Below are 21,168 nucleotides of genomic sequence, written 5' to 3' on the forward strand. Positions count from 1 at the left end.
AAGGGGCTTTGAGTGAGTTGGGGGGATGCCGAGGTAGGTGGCGGTCCCCCGGGCGGGAGGAGGATGGGTTCTGATCCCAAATCCGATCTCCCAGCCTCTCCCCCTTGGGTACCCCCGCCCCGCTTCGACCCCCTAGGACTCACTGCTGTTAACTTGCTGGGTAACAGTTTTCCTCCCGGGTTTCAAGTCAAAACTTCCCCGGGGTGGGGTTTGGGGGAGGGAAGCAGAGGGGGAGGGAATGTCCTGCAGGGGTGGTGTGCTCTTCTCTCAAAGCACTTTTTTCTTTTTAATCCCCGCCAGAAGCGGTCAGTTGCCTGCACCCAACATCTCCGAGCCCTTAGTGTGTCCGCCCCGCACGGCGGCGAGCTAGGCGGAGGCGCGGCGAGGGCTCCGTGAAGCGGCCCATGTCCGGCGCGGGTGAAGACCCCGCTCCCGGGCCCCAGCTCGGGGCCGAGGCGGGTGGTGGCCGGCTGGGCGACGCGGCCCAGGGTGAGTGTCGCTTGCAAGTTGCAAGCTCCTTTGTCATTGTTGCATTTTAAAATGTGTTCGCACATTTACTGCTTGGGGTCTGTGTGTGGGGAATTGGTGCGAGGACCGAGCCAACCTCGTCCTTGTGAACTCTTGCATAGTTAGTATTACTCAAGCAAGTTCTCCAGCATTGCAGCCCTAGATCAACAACCGGATAAGAGGGCGGGATCCGTTGGTCCCTCCACTCCCCGCTTCCTTTGGCCGCGGAGAAACAGGATCGCTTCTTTCTTAAGCATATGCATTTCAGGGCCTAAGACCCGACAGTGTGGGCTCTGAAGCACTTCCCCACTACTCTTCAGTTCTGTGCCTTCGTCAGATCAACGACTGCCGCTGCTTTCTGAACAAGCCTGCACTCTCCCTTCATCTTCCTGTTTCTCGTGGGCTCGTCTGCAACTCTGATAATCCCGGTTTCTGTGACCAATTGCTTTGGGATGGCTCATGCATACGTTTTCAATAACTGTTTTTGTTTTGAAATACACAGGCTTCAGAAGAAATGCTTTTCAAGAATGAATTAGCTCTTTGTGTTCCTCCAAAGCGTAAACACATTCAGCCTGTAAAGAAAATACTTCTGTTTCTGGGAAAATTCCACAATAAGATTATTAACAAGTCAAACAGTATCTTTTTTCTCTTGAAGGTAACATACTTCAGGTTTTCATTGGTGACAGAGAGCGAGGATCTTAATCTCCTGATGTATTTTCCTCTTAGGGTGGTTCTGATTTAAAGAGTTCTGACACTGATACAAACTAAATAATTTTCCAGGGCTCCAAAACCTATTTTACTTTTTCTCTTGATTTTAAGCCTACCTGATACATGTCCCCCGCCACCGCCCCCTTAAGCAATAATGTAATGAGCTTCTTGGGATTCTTTTTGTTAAGGCAGTAAAAAGTGGAAAAGAAGAAGTGAGTGTCAACCCACAATAGGTAAAAGCAGAAAACATCCATGGCTAAATTAAAATGTGGAATTCAAGGGCTGTGAAATTGAATTATGTTTATCATTGTTTCTTTTTTGCTTCTAAACAGTGAGTCATTTTTTCTAAACAGAGAAGATCAGAAAATCAGAACTAGAATGATAAACACGTTTTCCCAGAAGCAGCCCATGTTCCTCACACTGTATTGCCAAGGCAGTCATTTTCTTGTCATTAGGCATGCCCTCAGTAGTCATATCGACTCCTTGATGGGATGTTTAGGTTCACACTTGAGGTGTTCATCACTATTGTTAACAAATGCTTATGTCAAAAATCAACCTCAAACACACTAGAAAAACAATTGATTTAGAACTAGTGATATCTACAATGTCCAACTTTAATAATACACATTTTTTAAGTCAGTAGAAGTTGCAGTGATAATGCACTGTACAGATGTAATGCTGTAAGGTATCACATGATCTGACTTTAAGAAGCCAGCATCTAGAATGGTCTGAAGGAGAATGTGGACTGCATACAACACTTTATCAGTGTGGAAACTCTTGGGTTATGTTTTACCTGAAAATTGACTTAACCTCAGCAACATTTTTTTTTTTTAGTAGTTTAACTTTGACTCACCACATCCTCTAAGTAGGCATCAATTTAATTGTAAATGTAATATAAAGTTGAGTTTTTAAAAAAGAAAATCCTCAGAATCTTGTTAAAAGATTGTGTCTCAAACAAGCAGATTTCATAAGCTGAAAGAAAAAAAAGTTTTGGAGCAAGTGGGTAGGGAGAAAGCTTCAAGACGTAGCCGCCATGGTTAGGGTGGTTTTATTGGTAAAGACGTTAGTGAAGAACCTTTGCCCGCGAGCCACTCTCTTCTTAAGCTCTTGCTCGAGTTCTTTCATCCTCATCCTTCTGTCCTTGGGTTATTGATCATCTTTTCAGAATAATAGTTGAATAGTACTCTGGTAAGATAAGGCTGCTTAGTTAATAGAAACCTAATTTTGCAATTTTATATATTAAAATCAGTGAGAAAAATGGAATGTTCTATGAAAGTTAACCGAAAATGTCTTTTAATGAAGGGGGAGGATAAGATCAAGTCTTCCCCTGCGAACAAAGTACAATATATATGTGTATTAATATGTATGTGCATATATATACGTATTATATCACATAAAGGCATACGATATAATCTATACAGATATTACTGTGTTGTGATGCACTATCTGTACTACTAACCAAAGGCATAGAGAATTAAAGATGAAAGTAATTTTAGGGGGTCTCTAGTCTGAACTCCCCATCAAATCTAGAATTTCTTTCTACATTCTTTCAGGTGGTTAGTTAGACACCTACAGTGTAGTGCATTCTCCTTATCAGCATTCATAATTGTGCAAGTTTTCCGTATTGAGAGCATAGCTCTCTCTCTTTAGAGCTTCTCCCCTTTGGCTGTGATTCTGCAAGCACAATTCTATTGCTCTGAAAGCATTAAAAATCTTATTTGTGCATTCTGAAAATTGTTACAGATCAAGGACTTAAGCTCATATGCCCCAGGCTGTCAGAGGGAACCAGAATGGGTGTGGGAAGGTAGGGAGCAGTGGGGACTGTGGACTACTGTAGAGCGCAGGCCCAGGAGACGGTACTTCTCAGGTCCAGCTCATTGTTGCCATTTGGGTTAATGTCTTCCGGTATTTCAAGAGATACTGGAAATATGGAGTTTTATGTATCATTGCTCCCTTTTTAAAAGTTGGCAACTAATTAAATTCAATTTTTATCCAGGCCAAACAAAGCAACCACACCTGCAGGCTGGAAATGGCCTGTATGCAGCTGATTTGTGATCTCTATTATAGAAAATAGGAAGTAAACCTGTGATTTAAAACCATTTCCCTGTTTATGACGAACTTCTGAAAGATTGACTTGATTTGCCTTCTCAAGCAAAATACGTGTATAAGTGTCTCGATAAGTGAAGGACAGTTTGGGCCAAACTTATTTTTGTTTTAAGAGAGAATAGCTCTTGTATAGGGGGTTCACCTAATTCTCATTTTTTTCTTTTTTGGATCAAGCATCTTAAAGTTCATTGTGTTATCAACCCTGAGAGGTATTTGCTTTTTTGTGCAAAAGTTATTAGAATCCATGTGGTTGAAAGAGCCTTTTGATTAAGTGCTTCCATATTTGTGACTTGTAACTAGAAGGATCTTTAGAAATAACTTGGTCTAACTGGCTCACTTTCTAGAAGAGATGTCCAGAGACTTTAAGTGACTTGCCCAAGGTCTCATACACAGTAGAAATCAGGATGTTTTGTGGTAAATGTGGTTGAAGTAGAGAATGAATGCAGCTTTTTTTCCTGTGGATGGATGAATTGAAGATAATCAGCTTTGGATATTGCGAATCGCTTGAGCCTGTTCCGGCCCCTGCAGCCCCCCCTCCCTCCCCCATTGCATTTGCCAAGATTTAGACTGTTGGACTGTGTGCTGGAATATTCTTTAATGTGATAATGTGTGATTTAATGCACTCTTCTCTCTTGGGAGAGTCCTCTGAGACTATTAGGCGGACTTTTCTTAGCAGGATGCAAAATGCCAGTAAAGTTAATTAAAAATAATTTAAAATAGAAGCTAGGGAGAAGATGTTCAAGTTGAAATTACACAAGAAGAGCTTTGACTTAGAAGCTTAGCTGATTTGTCAGGAATTTTTAGTGGCTAATCAGGTTTCCTGTATGGGAAGCCTGTTTATTTCAATTATACCACGTATGCTCGTAATATCCATATTCTTCAACTTTTATCATATCGTTTTATCCTTTTGATTAAGAGCGGCATTTCTCAAAGTGTGTCATCTTTGGGCAGCTTCTATCTCTGGTCCTCAATCGGGGACGATAGTGCCTTCCAGGAGACATTTGGCAACCTCTCAAGACGTGTTTGGTGGTCGTAACAGGGGGTGGGGGTGGCTGCTCTGGGGATGTGGTGGGTGGAGGCCAGGGATAATGCTAAACATCTGACAGTGCACAGGACAGGGCAGCGCCTCGCAACAAAGAATTATCTGGCCCAGAATGTCGATGGTGTTGACTTGCTATCCTAGTCTCTCAAGGCTACTGACATCTTTGGCTCCACTCCAGAGTTACAGAATCAGCATCGAGAGTAAGACTCAAGAATCTGCATTTTTAACAAGCTCCAGGTGCTCTTTATCTCTAGTTGAGAATCATTGTTTTTAGAGGCTTTTATCTGTAGAAAGACATGCCATATATATATATATATATATATATATATATATATATATATATATATATATATATATATATTTTTTAGAAAGCCTTAAAAAATCTTGAGAAAAGTCCCCTTTTCAAATTCCAGACTTTAAATCCTATCACTCCACGTGTACCGTCTCTTAGAGCTCACCAGCATTTTTATCCCGTATCCCAATTAATAAAACTAGGCCTGAGTATTCATCCACAAAAAAGTCTCCTGTCAAGATCATATGTACTATAGTACGAATATATTGTGAGTATTAGAAAAGAAATATATGAATAAAAATTTTAAAGGATGAGATAAAAATAAGTAAATAAATAGATGTTTTAATACTTTCTTCTGCCCACCTCGGTAGATATTTTTGTCCCACTACCCTACACTTCTCTCTGGGGATCCCATCATTATGCAATAATAAGGAAAGAAGTCCCTAATTTGCATGTGAGCTGTATTCACCTGTAAATTGGATTTTTGGAATCTGGATTATCTTTTCTCATAGAAACAGAATGATAACTTATGTTTACCTCCATAATCTCAAAGGATTGTTGAAAATTTTATATATTTACAATGATAACTTATAGAGAACATACTCTTATGATTCTGGCAACCACATACAAATAACCAAGAACAAAATTGAGTGAAACATTTTGAATACAGATGCTTGAGAAAGAACAGGCTTCATTGGAAAACTTTAAGGAAACTTGTCTAGATTTGGAAGAGGATTTGGGGGCATTTTCGAGCACCTTGGACTTTATATTCCCAATTCTCTTTATGCCAAAAGGAACTAATGTTCATTTTACAGGTTTAGTTAGAGAAGTGCAGGCCTTATCAGCTAGGCATAGTCATTTTCCTTCTGCTAAGTAAAAGAATCAAATGTGTAAGAGGAGGGTGTAACTGGGAAAAAACTAAGAGGGGAGGGAGGAAGGAAGTGGTTAAAAAAGGTACGACTAAAAACTGTTTGGAGAGGTTGAAGGGTTTGAGTTGAGAACTGCAAATAAAGTTCTAAGAGATAGCATGGTATGAACTGAGCTGGAGGGGACCATATTAAGAAACAAGATGATGGCACAAAATCTTGAGAGAGGGAGGAGCACAGCTTACCTTGAAGTAGGCCCTAGTATATATTTGTGGAATAAATGATTGGGTAAATGGAGGGCTTGATTGCTGTCCAGAACAAATGTGAGTCATGGCAGCAAAAGGCGATGAACAGCATCGGTTTGGGGGTCAAGGTGGAGGATGGGACTAGGGAAAGCATTTATTTGTTTGTGTTTATAATTCAGGATACTTGTACAGAGGATAAATTTTTAATACCGATTTTCATCTCTACCATAGCCTTTTTGTTTGTCTTCACATCGTTTATTTCTGCCTTACTCAGGTGCTCTGTGAATGTTCCATCATATCTATCTATCTATCTATAGATAGATATATATGATGCTATATGACAGATACAGAGAGAAATAGATTGATGAATGAAATCTGGGACTTGCAGAGTGATGGGAGAAATAAATAAGTTTACACATACCTATAATATAAGGTAGATGGAAAGGTTATAACAGAGGCACAAAGAAAATGATGGCAGAACATGGGAGGGAGAAAGCATCTCTAGCTGGGGCATTTGGAAAGACCTCAAAGAAAACTTTTGATTTGAGTTGGACTAAGAAACATAGTCAAACTCGCCTTTGTGGACACGGATGTGGAAAGAAAGACTTGGAAGGGACTGTTACAGAGTGTGGAGGACTTCACTAAGACCATTGTGTGAGCTGCATTAAGGAGCTGAGAAAAAGGTAAAGTTGTAAAGATAAGCTAAAGTAATTTTGAGAGGGCCCTGATTTTCCTGCTGTGGAATTTGTATGTCCTTTCTGTAGGCAATAGAGCCATTGAAAGTTCTTGATAAGGGTAAGGATAGGACCAAATTGGTGTTTTTAGGAAAATAAATCTGGTGGCAGTTCAAAGGACGATTTTGGAGGGAGAGGCAAGAATGAAGGCAGTGACTTTCCAGGAGGCTATTATAATAGCCTGGCAAAAGATAAGAGGACCTAGGGCAGTACCAGTGGGAGCAGAATTGAGAATATGGACTTAAGAATGATAGCAAAAGTAGGATAGAGCTCTATCTTGCTGTGAGAAATTGTTCAGGGTATTGATTTTTACTTATTCATTTTTGAATCTCCTGAAGCCAGGCACAGTGTCCAAATTTTGTTCAATGGAATTGATGTGGTTGGGCAAAATATTCAATATGGGAGAAGGTGGAAAGGTAGAAATGTAAGGTGATCCACAGGTTTGCTTTTTAGCCTGAGTGGAAACATGGGAGGAGCTGTTGAGTCTTCTTTTGATCATGTTGGTTCCATGGAACTTATCCTTAAGCCAGGATAGCCAGTAGGCCACTGAAAAAGAGAATTTGTTACTAGGAGAGTGGTGAGGGTCAGGCGCACAGACTAGGAGTTCGCCACCAAGTAGCTGATGGATGGGCACAAGAGTGAGCGAGAGAGGACTGAAGACAGATTTGGGAGAATGGCTGCCGTTTTGGGAGGAAAAGGAAAAGAATACAGAAAGAGAGTCCATAAGGATTGGTCACAGAAGTGTTAGGTGTTTAGAGGTCATGGAAGATGAGAAGAGTTCTGGTTTGTTAAGGGAGAAGCAGGGGGTATAGAAGGCTCCTTTTGGATGGGCGGATTTTGAGCATGCCCACCACACACTAATGGAAAGAAAGCCAGGGGACAGAGAGAGAAAAGATGAAAGAGCATGGGGTGGAGCCGTGCTGCAGTGGGTGTTTTAATTGAAAGAGTAAAATTGTAGGAAGGAAGGAGATGATGAGATCAGTCTTAGGAAAGTTGGGAATGTTCCTCTTTGAGATGGGGGTGGGAGAAAAGGATGAGTGATCATCTAGAGAAAATTTCATGTGAGAAAGAGATTATTGAAGGCCTAGATGTTCTCAGCAAAATAGATGTAACATTTGCTGAGAGCAAGTGGGGGGTGTTAGGATGAGTCAAGAAATTTGAGATGTGTAGAAAAGATTGGGAAGAATGAAGAATTCAAGAGGGAGTCAATCTGGGGCAAACAAAAGGACTGCTCAGTAACACTGAGGGCTTAACAAAGAATGAACAGCATGAATTTTTAGTGGACACGGTCAGCATGGTTGATTGCCTTTCTCAGCAAGAAGCATTCGGGACCTTGGGAATAGAAGCAGTTAGAATGGAGTTTTTGTATTAGAATAGGGTTGGAAGTTGGCAGAATGGAAGCAGTGGAGGGGCTGGGGCAAGGGAGGAGGATTAAGCATGTGTGGGAAGAGTGTCTTTGTACCAACTGATCTTGTGTTCCAGGCTGTATGGGGAGCTGGAGAGACCAGCAGTGCAATTAGAAGGCTATGATTTCTGGCCAGCAAGAATCATGCCTGTTGGCCTTGTTTGGTCAGTTCACATACAAGGATTTAATATACATAACTGAGTGATCTTTACAGGGCTACTGGGGGAGCTGTGGAATTTTTGGGTGTGTAAGAGCCTTTCCTGTTTCTTTGAACCTCAATTCCTGGATCTTGGTGAGGTGATTTCATGGAAAGTTCTAATAAAAGTGTGCAATTATTTTACTAGCATTATATTTTTATAATAAAAGATTTTGGGGAAAAGGAAACACATAAATTGTCACAGTCTAAAGTTAGGCCATTTGCAAATGGAAAATTAGAACAACAACAAACAGAGGAGGGAAACAATTCAACCAAATTGTTTTTCTGAGTCAATGTAATTATTCTACTGTATAAAGGCATGGGATATGATTTTTATGTTTCTATTCCGAAAAATCTTTACTCAATTTTTATTAAGGGGTGATTGATTCTGCACTGGCTAGGGTATAGCTGTTTGGATAGTTGAACTTTGGTGATTCATTGGAGCAGATAAAAGATGCTGCAGCCCTTCCTGCTATCTTAATCAGTCCTGGGTTTTAGATGATTTTCTCTCTCTGTCTTTACCTTTTTTTCTCTGTGTCTCTCTTTTTCCCCCTCCTCTCCCTCTTGCCATTAACACTTTACTGAAGTTACTTAAACTTTTCATATTTTCTTTTGACATTAGCATACACATCCTGAAGGAGGTAAGCTTTTTTACTGTAAGTTTTTGAAACTGAGTTGTACTTTACAGGTTCTAATTGCTTAGAGTTCACTAAGTAGGAACTATGGAGAGTTATTTTAACATTAATTTCGTTTGTGGTTTCTACTTGCAGTCCACTTCTGTTTTCAGATTCACACCCACATGATCTGAAGTAAGATGATTCATATGCATGTGCTTTTATGCCCGATTTTTTTGGGGGGGAGGGGAGTACGGGGCCTCTCACTGTTGTGGCCTCTCCCGTTGCGGAGCACAGGCCCTGGATGCGCAGGCTCAGCGGCCATGGCTCACGGGCCCAGCTGCTCCGCGGCATGTGAAATATTCCCGGACCGGAGCATGAACCCATGTCCCCTGCATCGGCAGGCGGGCTCTCAACCACTGCACCACCAGGGAAGCCCTGTGCCCGATTTTTTAGTAGTTGCAGGAATAAAGTCTGAAATACATTTTCATGCTAGCACATATATTTTATCAAATATATCGACATATTTGAACAGGAAACGCTGTCAACAAATATTTCTTGTGCGCCTACTATGTAGAAAATCCCGTGACGATTGAAAATGTATAACACATAGTTCTGCCCAGAAGGAATTTGTAAACTTAAGTGAGAGAGAGGATGATGTTTACATGTGTGCCAAATTAAATTGTAATCCCTTGTCTAAATATCAATTCAAGATTACGACAAGTACCATGTGACAGATGAGTTTATGGGCAGTTGCCAACTTACTGGTACAGTTCTGGCTTCTGGAGGTTGAGAGCGAATCTCAGAATAACGAGTCAGTTTTGTCTGGGTTGGGCTGTGAGTGACCCCAGCTGAAGAAGGCACAGTTTGTAGGTCTTCTTGGTTTGGATTATGCAGCGTTGAGCACCAAAAATAAGGCACCTTGTGGTTGAGCAGGTGACAGGCCCTCTGAAGGCAGGTGGCAGAGGGCAGGGGAACAAGCTTCCTCTCCTCACTTTCTGTACTCCAAGAAATGGTTCTCCTACTCTTTTTCATAGGGGATCAGTCTTTAATCTTCTGGGTCTCTATGAATATAGACCTATCCTGTTCTTATTTTTTCCATCACATCATCCAAGCAACATGCAGGATTTTAGGAAAATCTTCTGAGGGGTTTTACTCTTTATTTCCTACTGAGATACAAGGTGAAATTATGGAGCATGGGAAAGGTGTAGGAGTTTACAACCTTAAAATATGTACAGTGTTAAAACAACAGTTTTTCATCCATATGCAAAATGAATTTAATTCTTACTGAGCCAAGGAGTAGCACGTTCAATCTTTGTGTTAGAAAAATACTTCCGGTTGGAGCAGAAAAAGGTGGGAGGCCCTGGTAGTGGGGATGGCCGAGAAAGTATAGATTTAAGAGAAATTGGGGTGCTGTAACTAGCAGGGTCTGGTAACTGATTGTTGGGGCCGGGGAAATAAGGGGAAAATAAAGAGCTAAAAGTGATTCCGTGGATACCATTGACCAATATACAGACTACAGTTGGAGAAATAGGTGGGGACTGAAGAGAAGTGGTGATGAATTTTGGGAAATGTTAAGTTTGAATTGCTAAAGATATAGTCGTGTAGAGTTGAAACTCCAAATCTACAGGTCAGGGCAGGAATCAGGGTGAAGGTAATGGATCTACAAGTTATCCTCCTGGAGGTGACTGGAACTGTGGAAGTTAATGAGATTGCAGAGGTTGTAAAGCCAAAATGGGTTGGTGGTCTTAAAGGAGAATTTAAAGTAGGCAGTGCCCCAAAGAGATGGTCCAGAAGGTCAGAGGCTGTGCTGGTGAATTAAATGAGAGGCTCCTGGTTTTGTCCTGTAGGAGAATTACCAGAGAGGAAGCATCCCCTGACTTCTAATTCATATCCGTCATTCTGAAGTCCAAGAAATCAATTTCAATATACTGCAAATTCTCTTATTATTTGTGGCTTCACCGCTATTTGAAATGCTTTTCTCCATCCTCTCTCATTTATTTCAAGATCAGGCTCAAATCATAGCTTTGAAATGCCTTTACAAATTAAACAACTTCCTTTGGTTCACTTTTGACTTGCATTGGCCTTCCTTCTTGTAATAGTGCCAAATAAGGGTTTATTCCTTAACCAGAGAGCTTGGGGCAGAAAGTGTTCTTGATAAATTCACTCAGTTTAACTGAGAGGTAACAGAAAAGTTTTAAAAATTGTGGCACTTAGAATAATGATGATGCTAAAAAAACTAAAGATGGGTGTGTACCCTTGTTTTAAAAAAGGGGAAGAAGGTAATATCCTCAATTCCTTTTTGTATTGTAGCAGGGTTAATTGACTGCTGAGTAGGGGAACTGCTATAGATATGGTATCTCTGGATTTCAACAGTCAGTAAGGCAAATTCTTTCATGATAGCTTTTTAGATAAGAGTAAGAAGACTATCGTGCTGATAAAAGTGGATAGAATATGGAAGAGGGAAGATTAGGTTTTGATTGCAAAGAGCAAAATATGATGAATCAGTGAAAATTGTAAGTAGATTTTAGACAATTGTGGAGAAGTCTTTGAATAATTAAGGTGTCCTAAGTTGAAGTAAGCTGTCTTCTGAGGCTGTTTCCCTATCTCTGGAAGTATTCATGCCTACTCTCCTTGGCTTATTCCTGGCGATGCTGGATGTTGATTGTTTTTAACTGAGTTCATGTTTTCAGGTTGGGCTAAGAGATCTTTATGAGCCCATGTCACTCCAAATTCCATTAGCCTATGAGAGTTTGGTTTTAATATGAGTATATTTGCTGGTAGAAAGAGCACAATTGAAGTTGTATTTGAGGAGGCAGGAGACAGGGTTCAGTTATCCTGAAAATACATTTTTAGGATGAGGAACTTTAGATTTAGATGTAAGAGGTGCAGGAGATTAAGATGACTGAGATAATGCGTCCTGGTCCCCTGCACCACCCTGCCTTTATCTAACCTCCCCACTACTTTTTTTTTAATGGAAAGTGTCTAATTCTTTCTCCCCTCATTTATTTAGAGCCCAGATTATTGAGAGATTATTTGCATTACTGCTGCATTTTGCACCTATTCATTTGCGTATCTGTATTCAATTGCATATTCATGTAATTTTTTTGTAATTGTCTTCCCCTTTGCTGTGTATAAAACCTGCTGTTCTCCACCCACCCCCAACCTGTAAACTAGTTGAGTCAATGTCATTTTTCTCATTCTTTTGAATCGAAACACACCATAAGCTTCTAAATGCATAAGAAGCCCTTTGAAGGAGTGAATTTAGATTTTGCTCAGAATCTTATTATTTTTCAAAGTAATGGTAATAACGATTAGTTGATTAAATTGATTTAAGCATTTAATTCATTCAACGAACATAGTATATCTGATTATATAATAACTTATAAAATTACAAAATTTTGTGCATATGCTCATTCATCTGTTAAAAATGCTTTGGTTATCTTAAAATGTTGATTTGGACAATGAGATTTTAATCTGTGTTAGAACATTAGGCTAAGCAGGTGGGCTTTGCAGTGTTTCTTAAAGGTCATTAAGCTTGAGGGATTTTTTGTTTTTTTTCCGGATCAGTGAAGAAGTAAAATTCCAGAGCCTCAGGTCTTCCTGAAAGCTGCTTTATCTTTGGTTTTTAAAGGTTACATTTGGGAAACATTTGTAGATTTCTACATTGTTCTTAGCCTCTGGGAAATAGAGACCCAGATTTTTTTTTTTTTTTTTTACTTTTCCCAGACATTTTATTCTCAGATTACTTGAGATTTCATAATCTGGAATACACATAGATGATCTGAAATAATGCTGGTATTTGAATGGAAGAGTAAAAATGAAAGGGTTTAAAGTTTACAGAAAGAGGAGGTATGAATATAGATTGCATAGCAGTAAGAATATACATATTATGTAGATTATAAATGATTTATCATAGATTAAAATCAAATATTTAATTGAAGTAGATCGAACATGCAACAGTCCCACATTTTAAGCATGAAGAAAGCTGCTAATGCTCCTTTCTGTAAGAACTAAGTGAATTATATACTGATTGAGTTTTATGAGGTTTTATAAGGATATCTGCCAAGGACCAGCATTTATATTAGTTCTTCGCAAAGTAAGCATATAAAGTACGGGTAACAAGTAGACCAACGTACTTGATGATTGGCTCGTGCATTTACACCTACCTCTGCCTAGTTCAAAAGAACATTTGAGGTAACTTATAAGAGTACATTTTTTAAAAGAGATTCAAACAGAATAATGGGAAGTATGGTAGCCCAGGAGATCCAAACCTGAGGGAAAATAGAAATGTACAGGTATAACTGTAGGGTCCAACCTGGTTACTTAATTTTGTCTGAAAATTTGAGGCAAAAAGAAAACATTTTTCCCTCATATGATTTTCATTGTCCATAAGGAAAACAAAATAACATATAGCTTCTCAGAGGAAGGAATAGTTTTCCTTATATTCAGTCTGGAAACAGATTTCTAGCACAGTTTCTTACATAGGGATTACTGAATAGATAGATACTATCCTCAACGGTATCCCTAAGGTTTTAAAAAGGTGCTTATTGTAATGACACTTAATGTAATACTAATAGCAAGTGTGAATGAGCCCTTATTGTATACCAGACACTCTGCTTTCCAGGCATGGTTCCGTTTATTTCCGTATCCACCTTCTGATGTAGGTACTGGTGTTATTCCCATTTTAAAGATTAAGAATCTGACAAAGGTTACGTAATTTGCTCAGGATTCACATAGTTAGTGGTGGACCCAGGTACTCTGATTTCAGATCCTGTGCTCTTAACCATTTCTCCAGTAAAAAGTACAGTTCAAGGATAGTATTTCTGTCCCAGAGAACCTAATGAGAGTCTTTATCTATCAGGAAAGATTCAAATATCTGGACTTTTAGGTGACAATATTGTCTCTATTTCTTGGAAAACCATGGCATGAACAGTATTGTACATGTTTTAAAAGTTCATTCGTAACTTTGACAAGCTCCTTTCATCCTCATACGACATTACTAAATTCTTCTGTTACTCTTATTTGTTAAAACCATTTAACTATTGAGATAATAATAAATGTGCTTGACTACTGTTGGAAAAAAAAAAAATCCCTCATCAACAGTTTGAATGATTGTCTTATAGAAGTAAGTTTAAATTTATTATTTCTACCTACAGTGAGCAGAACTAGAACTAGTTAAAGATCACCTGTTGGTGTATTTATGCTCAAAATAAAGAACACCTTACTGCTGAATCAAACTGATGAAGAATAGAATATGTGCCTTTATGGGATATCATTCCTTGGAATTTTGGAGAAAGGCTGAGTATTGCAGGGGGCTTTCTATCCTGGGAGGGATATGAAATTAGCTGAGCTGCAAGATCCTTTCCAACTCTGCATTGCATCATTCTATTTCCAATTGAATATCTATTTCTGAGACTTACTCTAGTCTCATCAGTAAAATTGAGCTAACGTTTTCTTTATTGTATGGTTGATGGGTTCTGAAGATCAAATAAATATTATATATTAATATTATATAATATATATATATAAAGTCCTTTGAAAATTGCTAATACTGTAATTATAATAATTCATTAATTCTTTGAACAAAAAAGCATTTTTTCTTTTCTTTTTTTCTTATTTAATAACTACATACCAGCTGAGTGGCTGTTATATGGCACATATAATATTTTACATGTATTATTATCCAATTGACTTATTTTTAATACATTTAGATTTTTTTCTCTTTTTAATCACCATTCACTTATTTTATTCCCCAACTGCCTGAGATAAGTAAAACTCTCAAAGTTTTAAATTTAGATAATGCCAACTAGGTAAAATATTATACAATTTTAAATCAAATGGAAATTCTGTTTACCTGAATCTGTCTCATTATCCTTTAGCAAGAAAGATCAAGATTGGAGACAGATTGCTTCTCACCATCATGCCCTTCTTTAGAAAAATAGCAAAAAATAAAGAGTATTGATCCTGTAAGATAGACAGTCATTTCTGAGTAGGACATATTATAGTTAAATTGATCCTTTGGAACTATTACCTTTTTCCTTTGACTCTTTGGCGTAATTCATGCTCATCATTTTCTTTGAAAATTAACTCAAATCCAGTGCTTTACAGAGGGTTTTCTAGGTTTTTCTCCACTTCACTCTAAACACCCTACAGTGTGTATATGAAGTTTTGGCTCTGTTGTTTAGCCCTTGCGCAGACTCAGATTTACAGATTTTTAGAGCCAAAAAAGTTCTCTGCAACCATCCAGCTCAGTGCCTTCACTGAGACCCAGCCCCAGTTACAAAGCTGGTCAGTTTTTGAGCCAGAATTATGACCCAGGGCAGTTTTCATTCCCTTCCGTTTTGTACTTACTTGATTGTTTTGTGTATATGTTTGGTCTCCCCAGCTAGAGGATTCGTTGTCAGGGACCAAGCTTTTTTCCCCTCATCCAAAGATTCTTCTGCATTGTCCCTATTCAGTGGAGGCACAAGAGAATGCTGGGAAGCAAGCCTTTTGGTAGCAGATGCCAGTGGTATATGACTATCCTTTGCTCTAGTGCTATTTTTAAGCTGTCTGCAATTTTTGTATTAATATTGAAAACATATTTCTTATATGTTTATCTATTAGTGGGACTGTTTAGTGTTATATGTAATTCAGGTTTTGTATTCTCAGAGTTGTCCTGACAACAGAGACAGAACTAAATACCTCTGTATTAATTACTGATTAGATAAAATTGTACTTTCTGATCACTTGGAATACTGTGACAAAGGGGATGAGAAGCAAGGTCTGTGTCTCAGTGTTTGATGGGCTCTTCTAAGTTTTCTGTAAGTTGTGTAGTACAGAAGAGCTTACCTAGCACAGTGCCCCTCAAACCTGGCCATATATGATGATGACACCCGCCTCCCCGCATACCACCTGAATTGGGACCCCTGAGGTTGGGACTTGTGTATCTTTATGTTTAAAGTGCTCTGTGGTAGAGAACCATTGGCATGGAAGAACAGCATCATTGAGATAAGGTCCCCTGTTAAGAGGAAGTTGCTAAGTTGGGAAGGAGTGCTTGTATATATATAGTTGGGGAAGAATGGATGTGTATATAGAAACCTTGTAGAAAGATACAGGTTGATTTTTTGCAACACTGAAATTACTTGATTGCTTTTGGGATATGTCTTTCGGGCCCACATAGCAGTTGAATTGCAACTACAAACCTTCATAAAGCCAGAAAGGAATTAACTAAATATGGACTATGACTTCTGCTGCTGCAGTTCAGAAGTGATAGACAGTCTACACTGATAACAGAAATCTGTTATTAGAAACTGCTATTTTGTCATCTTAATGAGTAGTGGCTAACCCAAACCTATTGAAAGTTGTAGTGAGATTGGTTCTGTGGCTGGACATCATGGGGCCCATTTTACAGTTATCTATCAATTAAATCTCACTCTCATTGCATTTATTCAATATTAGATATAACTGCACACCATTTATGAGGCTTCCATATTGGTATTCCATTAAATATTAAAGAGATGTTAATAAAATAAAAATAGATATGTTAGGAAATCACAGAACAGTCAAGTAGTCACAGAAGTTTATAAAAGTGGTGAATTGAATTAGCAAGTCAATTTAAACTTGGAGTTTTTTCTGAGCCTTGCTTTGGGCTGGGTTCTATGGATTATAGCAAAAGCCTGAGACCAACTTTTTTTAATTTAATTTATTTTTTTGTACAGCAGGTTCTTATTAGTTATCCGTTTTATACATATTAGTGTATATATGTCAATCCCAGTCTCCCAATTCATCCCACGACCACCACCACTTTACCCCCGTGATGTCCATACGTTTGTTCTCTGCATCTGTGTTGCTATTTCTGCCCTGTAAACTGGTTCATCTGTACCATTTTTCTAGGTTCCACATATATGTGTTAATATACGACATGTGTTTTTCTCTTTCTGACTTACTTCACTTTGTATGACAGTCTCTAGATCCATCCACGTCTCTACAGATGACCCAATTTCATTCCTTTTTATGGCTGAGTAATATTCCATTGTATATATGTACCACATCTTTATCCGTTCATCTGTCGATGGGCATTTAGGTTGCTTCCATGACCTGGCTATTGTAAATAGTGCTGCAATGAACATTGGGGTGCATGTGTCTTTTTGAATTATGGTTTTTTCTCGGTATATGCCCAGTAGTGGGATTGCTGGGTCATATGGTAATTCTATTTTTTAGTTTTTTTAAGGAACCTCCATATTGTTCTCCATAGTGGCTGTATCAATTTACATTCCCACCAACAGTGCAAGAGGGTTCCCTTTTCTCCACACCCTCTCCAGCATTTGTTGTTTGTAGATTTTCTGATGATGCCCATTCTAACTGGTGTGAGGTGATACCTCATTGTAGTTTTGATTTGCATTTCTCTAATAGTTAGGGATGTTGAGCAGCTTTTCATGTGACTCTTCACCATCTGTATGTCTTCTTTGGAGAAATGTCTATTTAGGTCTTCTGCCCATTTTTGGATTGGGTTGTTTGTTCTTTTAATATTGAGCTGCATGAGCTGTTTATATATTTGGGAGATTAAGCCTTTGTCCGTTGATTCGTTTGCAAATATTTTCTCCCATTCTGAGGGTTGTCTTTTTGTCTTGTTTTTAGTTTCCTTTGCTTTGCAAAAGCTTTTAAGCTTCATTAGGTCCCATTTGTTTATTTTTGTTTTTATTTCCGTTACTCTAATAGGTGGATCAAAAAAGATCTTGCTGTGATTTATGTCAAAGGGTGTTCTTCCTATGTTTTCCTCTAAGAGTCTTATTGTGTCCAGTCTTACATTTAGGTCTTTAATCCATTTTGAGTTTATTTTTATTCATGGTGTCAGGGAGTGTTCTAATTTCATTCTTTTACATATAGCTGTCCAGGTTTCCCAGCACCACTTATTGAAGAGACTGTCTTTTCTTTGTATATCCTTGCCTCTGTTGTCATAGATTAGTTGACCATAGGTGCATGGGTTTATCTCTGGGCTTTCTATCCTGTTCCATTGATCTATATTTCTGTTTTTGTGCCAGTAACATATTGTCTTGATTACTGTAGCTTTGTAGTATAGTGTGAAGTCAGGGAGTCTGATTCTTCCAGCTCCGTTTTTTCCCCTCAAGACTGCTTTGGCTATTCAGGGTCTTTTGTGTCTCCTTACAAATTTTAAGATTTTTTGTTCTAGTTCTGTGAAAAATGCCATTGGTAATTTGATAGGGATTGCATTGAACCTGTAGATTGCTTTGGGTAGTATAGTCATTTTCACAATATTGACTCTTCCAATCCAAGAACATGGTATATCTCTCCATCTGTTGGTATCATCTTTAATTTCTTTCACCAGTGTCTTACAGTTTTCTGCATACAGGTCTTTGTCTCCCTAGGTAGGTTTATTCCTAGGTGTTTTATTCTTTTTGTTGCAGTGGTAAATGGGAGTGTTTCCTTAATTTCATTTTCAGATTTTTCATCATTAGTGTATAGGAATGCAAGAGATTTCTGTGCATTAATTTTGTATCCTACAACTTTAGTAAATTCATTGATTAGCTCTAGTAGTTTTCTGGTGGCATCTTTAGGATTCTCTATGTATAGTATCATGTCATCTGCAAGCAGTGACAATTTTACTACTTCTTTTCTGATTTAGATTCCTTTTATTTCTTTTTCTTCTCTGATTGCTGTGGCTAGGACTTCCAAAACTATGTTGAATAATAGTGGTGAGAGTGGACATCCTTGTCTTTTTCCTGATCTTAAAGGAAGTGGTTTCAGTTTTTCACCATTGAGAATGTTGGCTGTGGGTTTGTTGTATTTGGCCTTTGTTATTTTGAGGTAGGTTCCCTCTATGCTCACTTTCTGGAGAGTTTTTATCATCAATGGGTGTTGAATATTGTCAGAAGCTTTTTCTGCATCTATTGAGATGGTCATATGGTTTTTATTCTTCATTTTGTTAATATGGTGTATCACATTGATTGATTTGCATATATTGAAGAATCCTTGCATCCCTGGGATAAATCCCACTTGATCATGGTGTATGATCCTTTTAATGTGTTGTTGGATTCTGTTTGCTAGTATTTTGTTGAGGATTTTTGCATCTATATTCATCAGTGATATTGGTCTGTACTTTACTTTTTTTGTAGTATCTTTGCCTGGTTTTGGTATCAGGGTGATGGTGGCCTCGTAGAATGAGTTTGGGAGTGTTCCTTCCTCTGCAGTTTTTTGGAAGAGGTTGAGAAGGATGGGTGTTAGCTCTTCTCTAAATGTTTGATAGAATTCACCTGTGAAGCCTTCTGGTCCTGGACTTTTGTTTGTTGGAAGATTTTTAATCACAGTTTCAATTTCTTGTGATTGGTGAGACTAACCTTTGAGCCAAGACATTTAGTTTTCAAAGGAGGCAAAGTTGGATAGACTGATGATTGTGATTTAATAGTTGTTACATGTTTATAATTTCTTGAATATAATGAGACAGAGGATGATAATTTTTCTTTTCTTTTTCAACTTGAGGACTCCTGGGATCATCTAATTCTAGAATTTCACAGATAAGGAACCTTCAAAAAAAATGTGATAACTGTCTCTTAATAAGTATTCAGAGCAGGAAGAACTTTATTTTCCTCTTAGTAGTGGGTCACTACTAAGTTATGTGTGTACGGATCACATGGCATTTTCATTTAGTCAATGGAGAGTTGAGAGGGTCTGTGTTTTAGCACTTGAATATTGGACATGATTCAAATGTGAGTCAAGTGTGTCTAGAGGCTTTATTCATACCTATTTTCTTTTAGTCAGCAATGCTTCATAATACCCTGGTTTCATAAATTAATTTTAATGGAATTAAACTTGAACAGCTCAAAATTATATAATTAATTTCATTCAGCTACAATTAGAGTTACTAATTGAATCAAGCCTACTAGCATGACACCTGGCGGCAGTCAGCTACATGACAGTAGCAGCAAGTATGTAGGACTCTGCGGTGAGAGAGTTCCTGTGTACTAGTGAGTTGGTAGAAAAATCTTTTCTGTTGATCATCTCAGAAAGGCCTTGGGTTGACTGTAGCAGTGGAAAGATTTCTAGAGTTGTTTAAAAAAGTTAAGATTTTAATTGAAAGTAACACATCTCAGGAAGCTTACATTTTCTCTAGGATAATGCTGAGTAAATGTTACATAAATCTAGAACATATTGGTTTAGCATGCTTCTAATTTATATTTTACTGCTATCTGAATATGGTTTTGCTTTCTAAAAATACTTAGCATTGAAGACCCTATTTTTTTCAGAAATCTTAGCCTCTGGACTTATTCCTGAGCGTCCGTGTATTTTCATGTGTTGAAATGTGTTTTATGGCAGAACTTTTCAATTGTGAAATCCCCATGGTACATGAGAAATTTCTGCATATGCAGAAATTTTTCCTTCCACTGGAAATGTTACTACAGTTGACTAACAACTTCTGTTTGAATCTCTTTCCTTTCCTTGCTTCCATGGCTTGACATTATGTAGTTTTTCTTCCTTCTCTGACTCCTTTCTAATTGTACAGATCCCCCTTGATAGTCTTCTTTTAATATACTCAGTCTTTTGGTGAGTGTATTCATTTGAATGGCTTCAGCAATCAGGTTTAGGAAGATGACTGTTTCTCGCTATATGTTATTTGTGTCTTGCAGATTCAAATGTTCAACACTAAACTCATCCACTAGACTGTAAACTCCATGAAGGCCTGGGCTGTGTCTCGTAACTGATTGTATCCCCACTGCATAGTACGATGCCCAGACATCTACCATGTATAAATATATATTTTAAAAATTATTCTCCTGGTCTCTAGGTTTTTTCAGTCGACTCCAGACTAAGAGAACTCAGTCAGCTCCAATCCCATCTTCTCTGATAATCTGTGAATCCTCTAGTTATTTTCTCCCAATTACCTCCTTTCCCATTTTTTATCCAGTTGTCGAAACTCTCATCAACTTCTACCTGGACTGTGCTAAGTTTCCCTTTTAGTTTCCCTTACTCTGCTCTCCCTCTTAGATGCATCCATACTCCAGTGATTCTCAAGGATGTAAGTATAGTAGAATCACCTAAGCCCCCTTCCCCAAAATTAAATTAGAATTTTACGTCATGGGGCCCAAGAATCTTTTTTAAAAAGTCCCCTGAGTGAGTTAAAGTACAGTCAGGATAGAGAACCACTGGTGTGTACAAGTTCATTAATTTTTCTTATGTGTGGCTTTGATTAGACAATTCATAAGGATTCAGTGGCTACTATCACTTATTTATTTCACTTTGAAATAAGGTCCAGATTTTTCACCTTGGTATTCAATTATCCATAGCATGTCCCTGTTCAAACTTTTACCATCTTATTTCCTAATATCCCTCTTTAAGTACTTCACAGTGCAGAAAGTTGGAACTTTTGCCCAGGTGTCTGCTTTTTGAGTTCACCCATGCTGTTTTTCCACCTGGAATGGCCTTTCTCCCATCTCTACTTTGAGAATTCCTGCT

General features: G+C 38.4%; 1 protein-coding gene across 1 annotated transcript in view; it reads left to right on the top strand.

The window, feature by feature from the left end:
• Positions 1 to 324: 324 nt before the first annotated feature.
• The window catches only part of MDFIC (MyoD family inhibitor domain containing), a 104,962-nt gene continuing 84,118 nt past the window's right edge, over positions 325 to 21,168 (top strand). The window contains exon 1 of the mRNA XM_007453686.1: positions 325 to 489. Within this exon, the coding sequence (XP_007453748.1) occupies positions 405 to 489 (85 nt within the window). The 5' untranslated portion in view covers positions 325 to 404. The remainder of the gene's footprint in view (positions 490 to 21,168) is intronic.

The sequence above is a fragment of the Lipotes vexillifer genome, unplaced genomic scaffold (genome assembly GCF_000442215.2).
Source record: "Lipotes vexillifer unplaced genomic scaffold, Lipotes_vexillifer_v1.1 scaffold1256, whole genome shotgun sequence".
Classification (NCBI taxonomy): domain Eukaryota; kingdom Metazoa; phylum Chordata; class Mammalia; order Artiodactyla; family Lipotidae; genus Lipotes; species Lipotes vexillifer.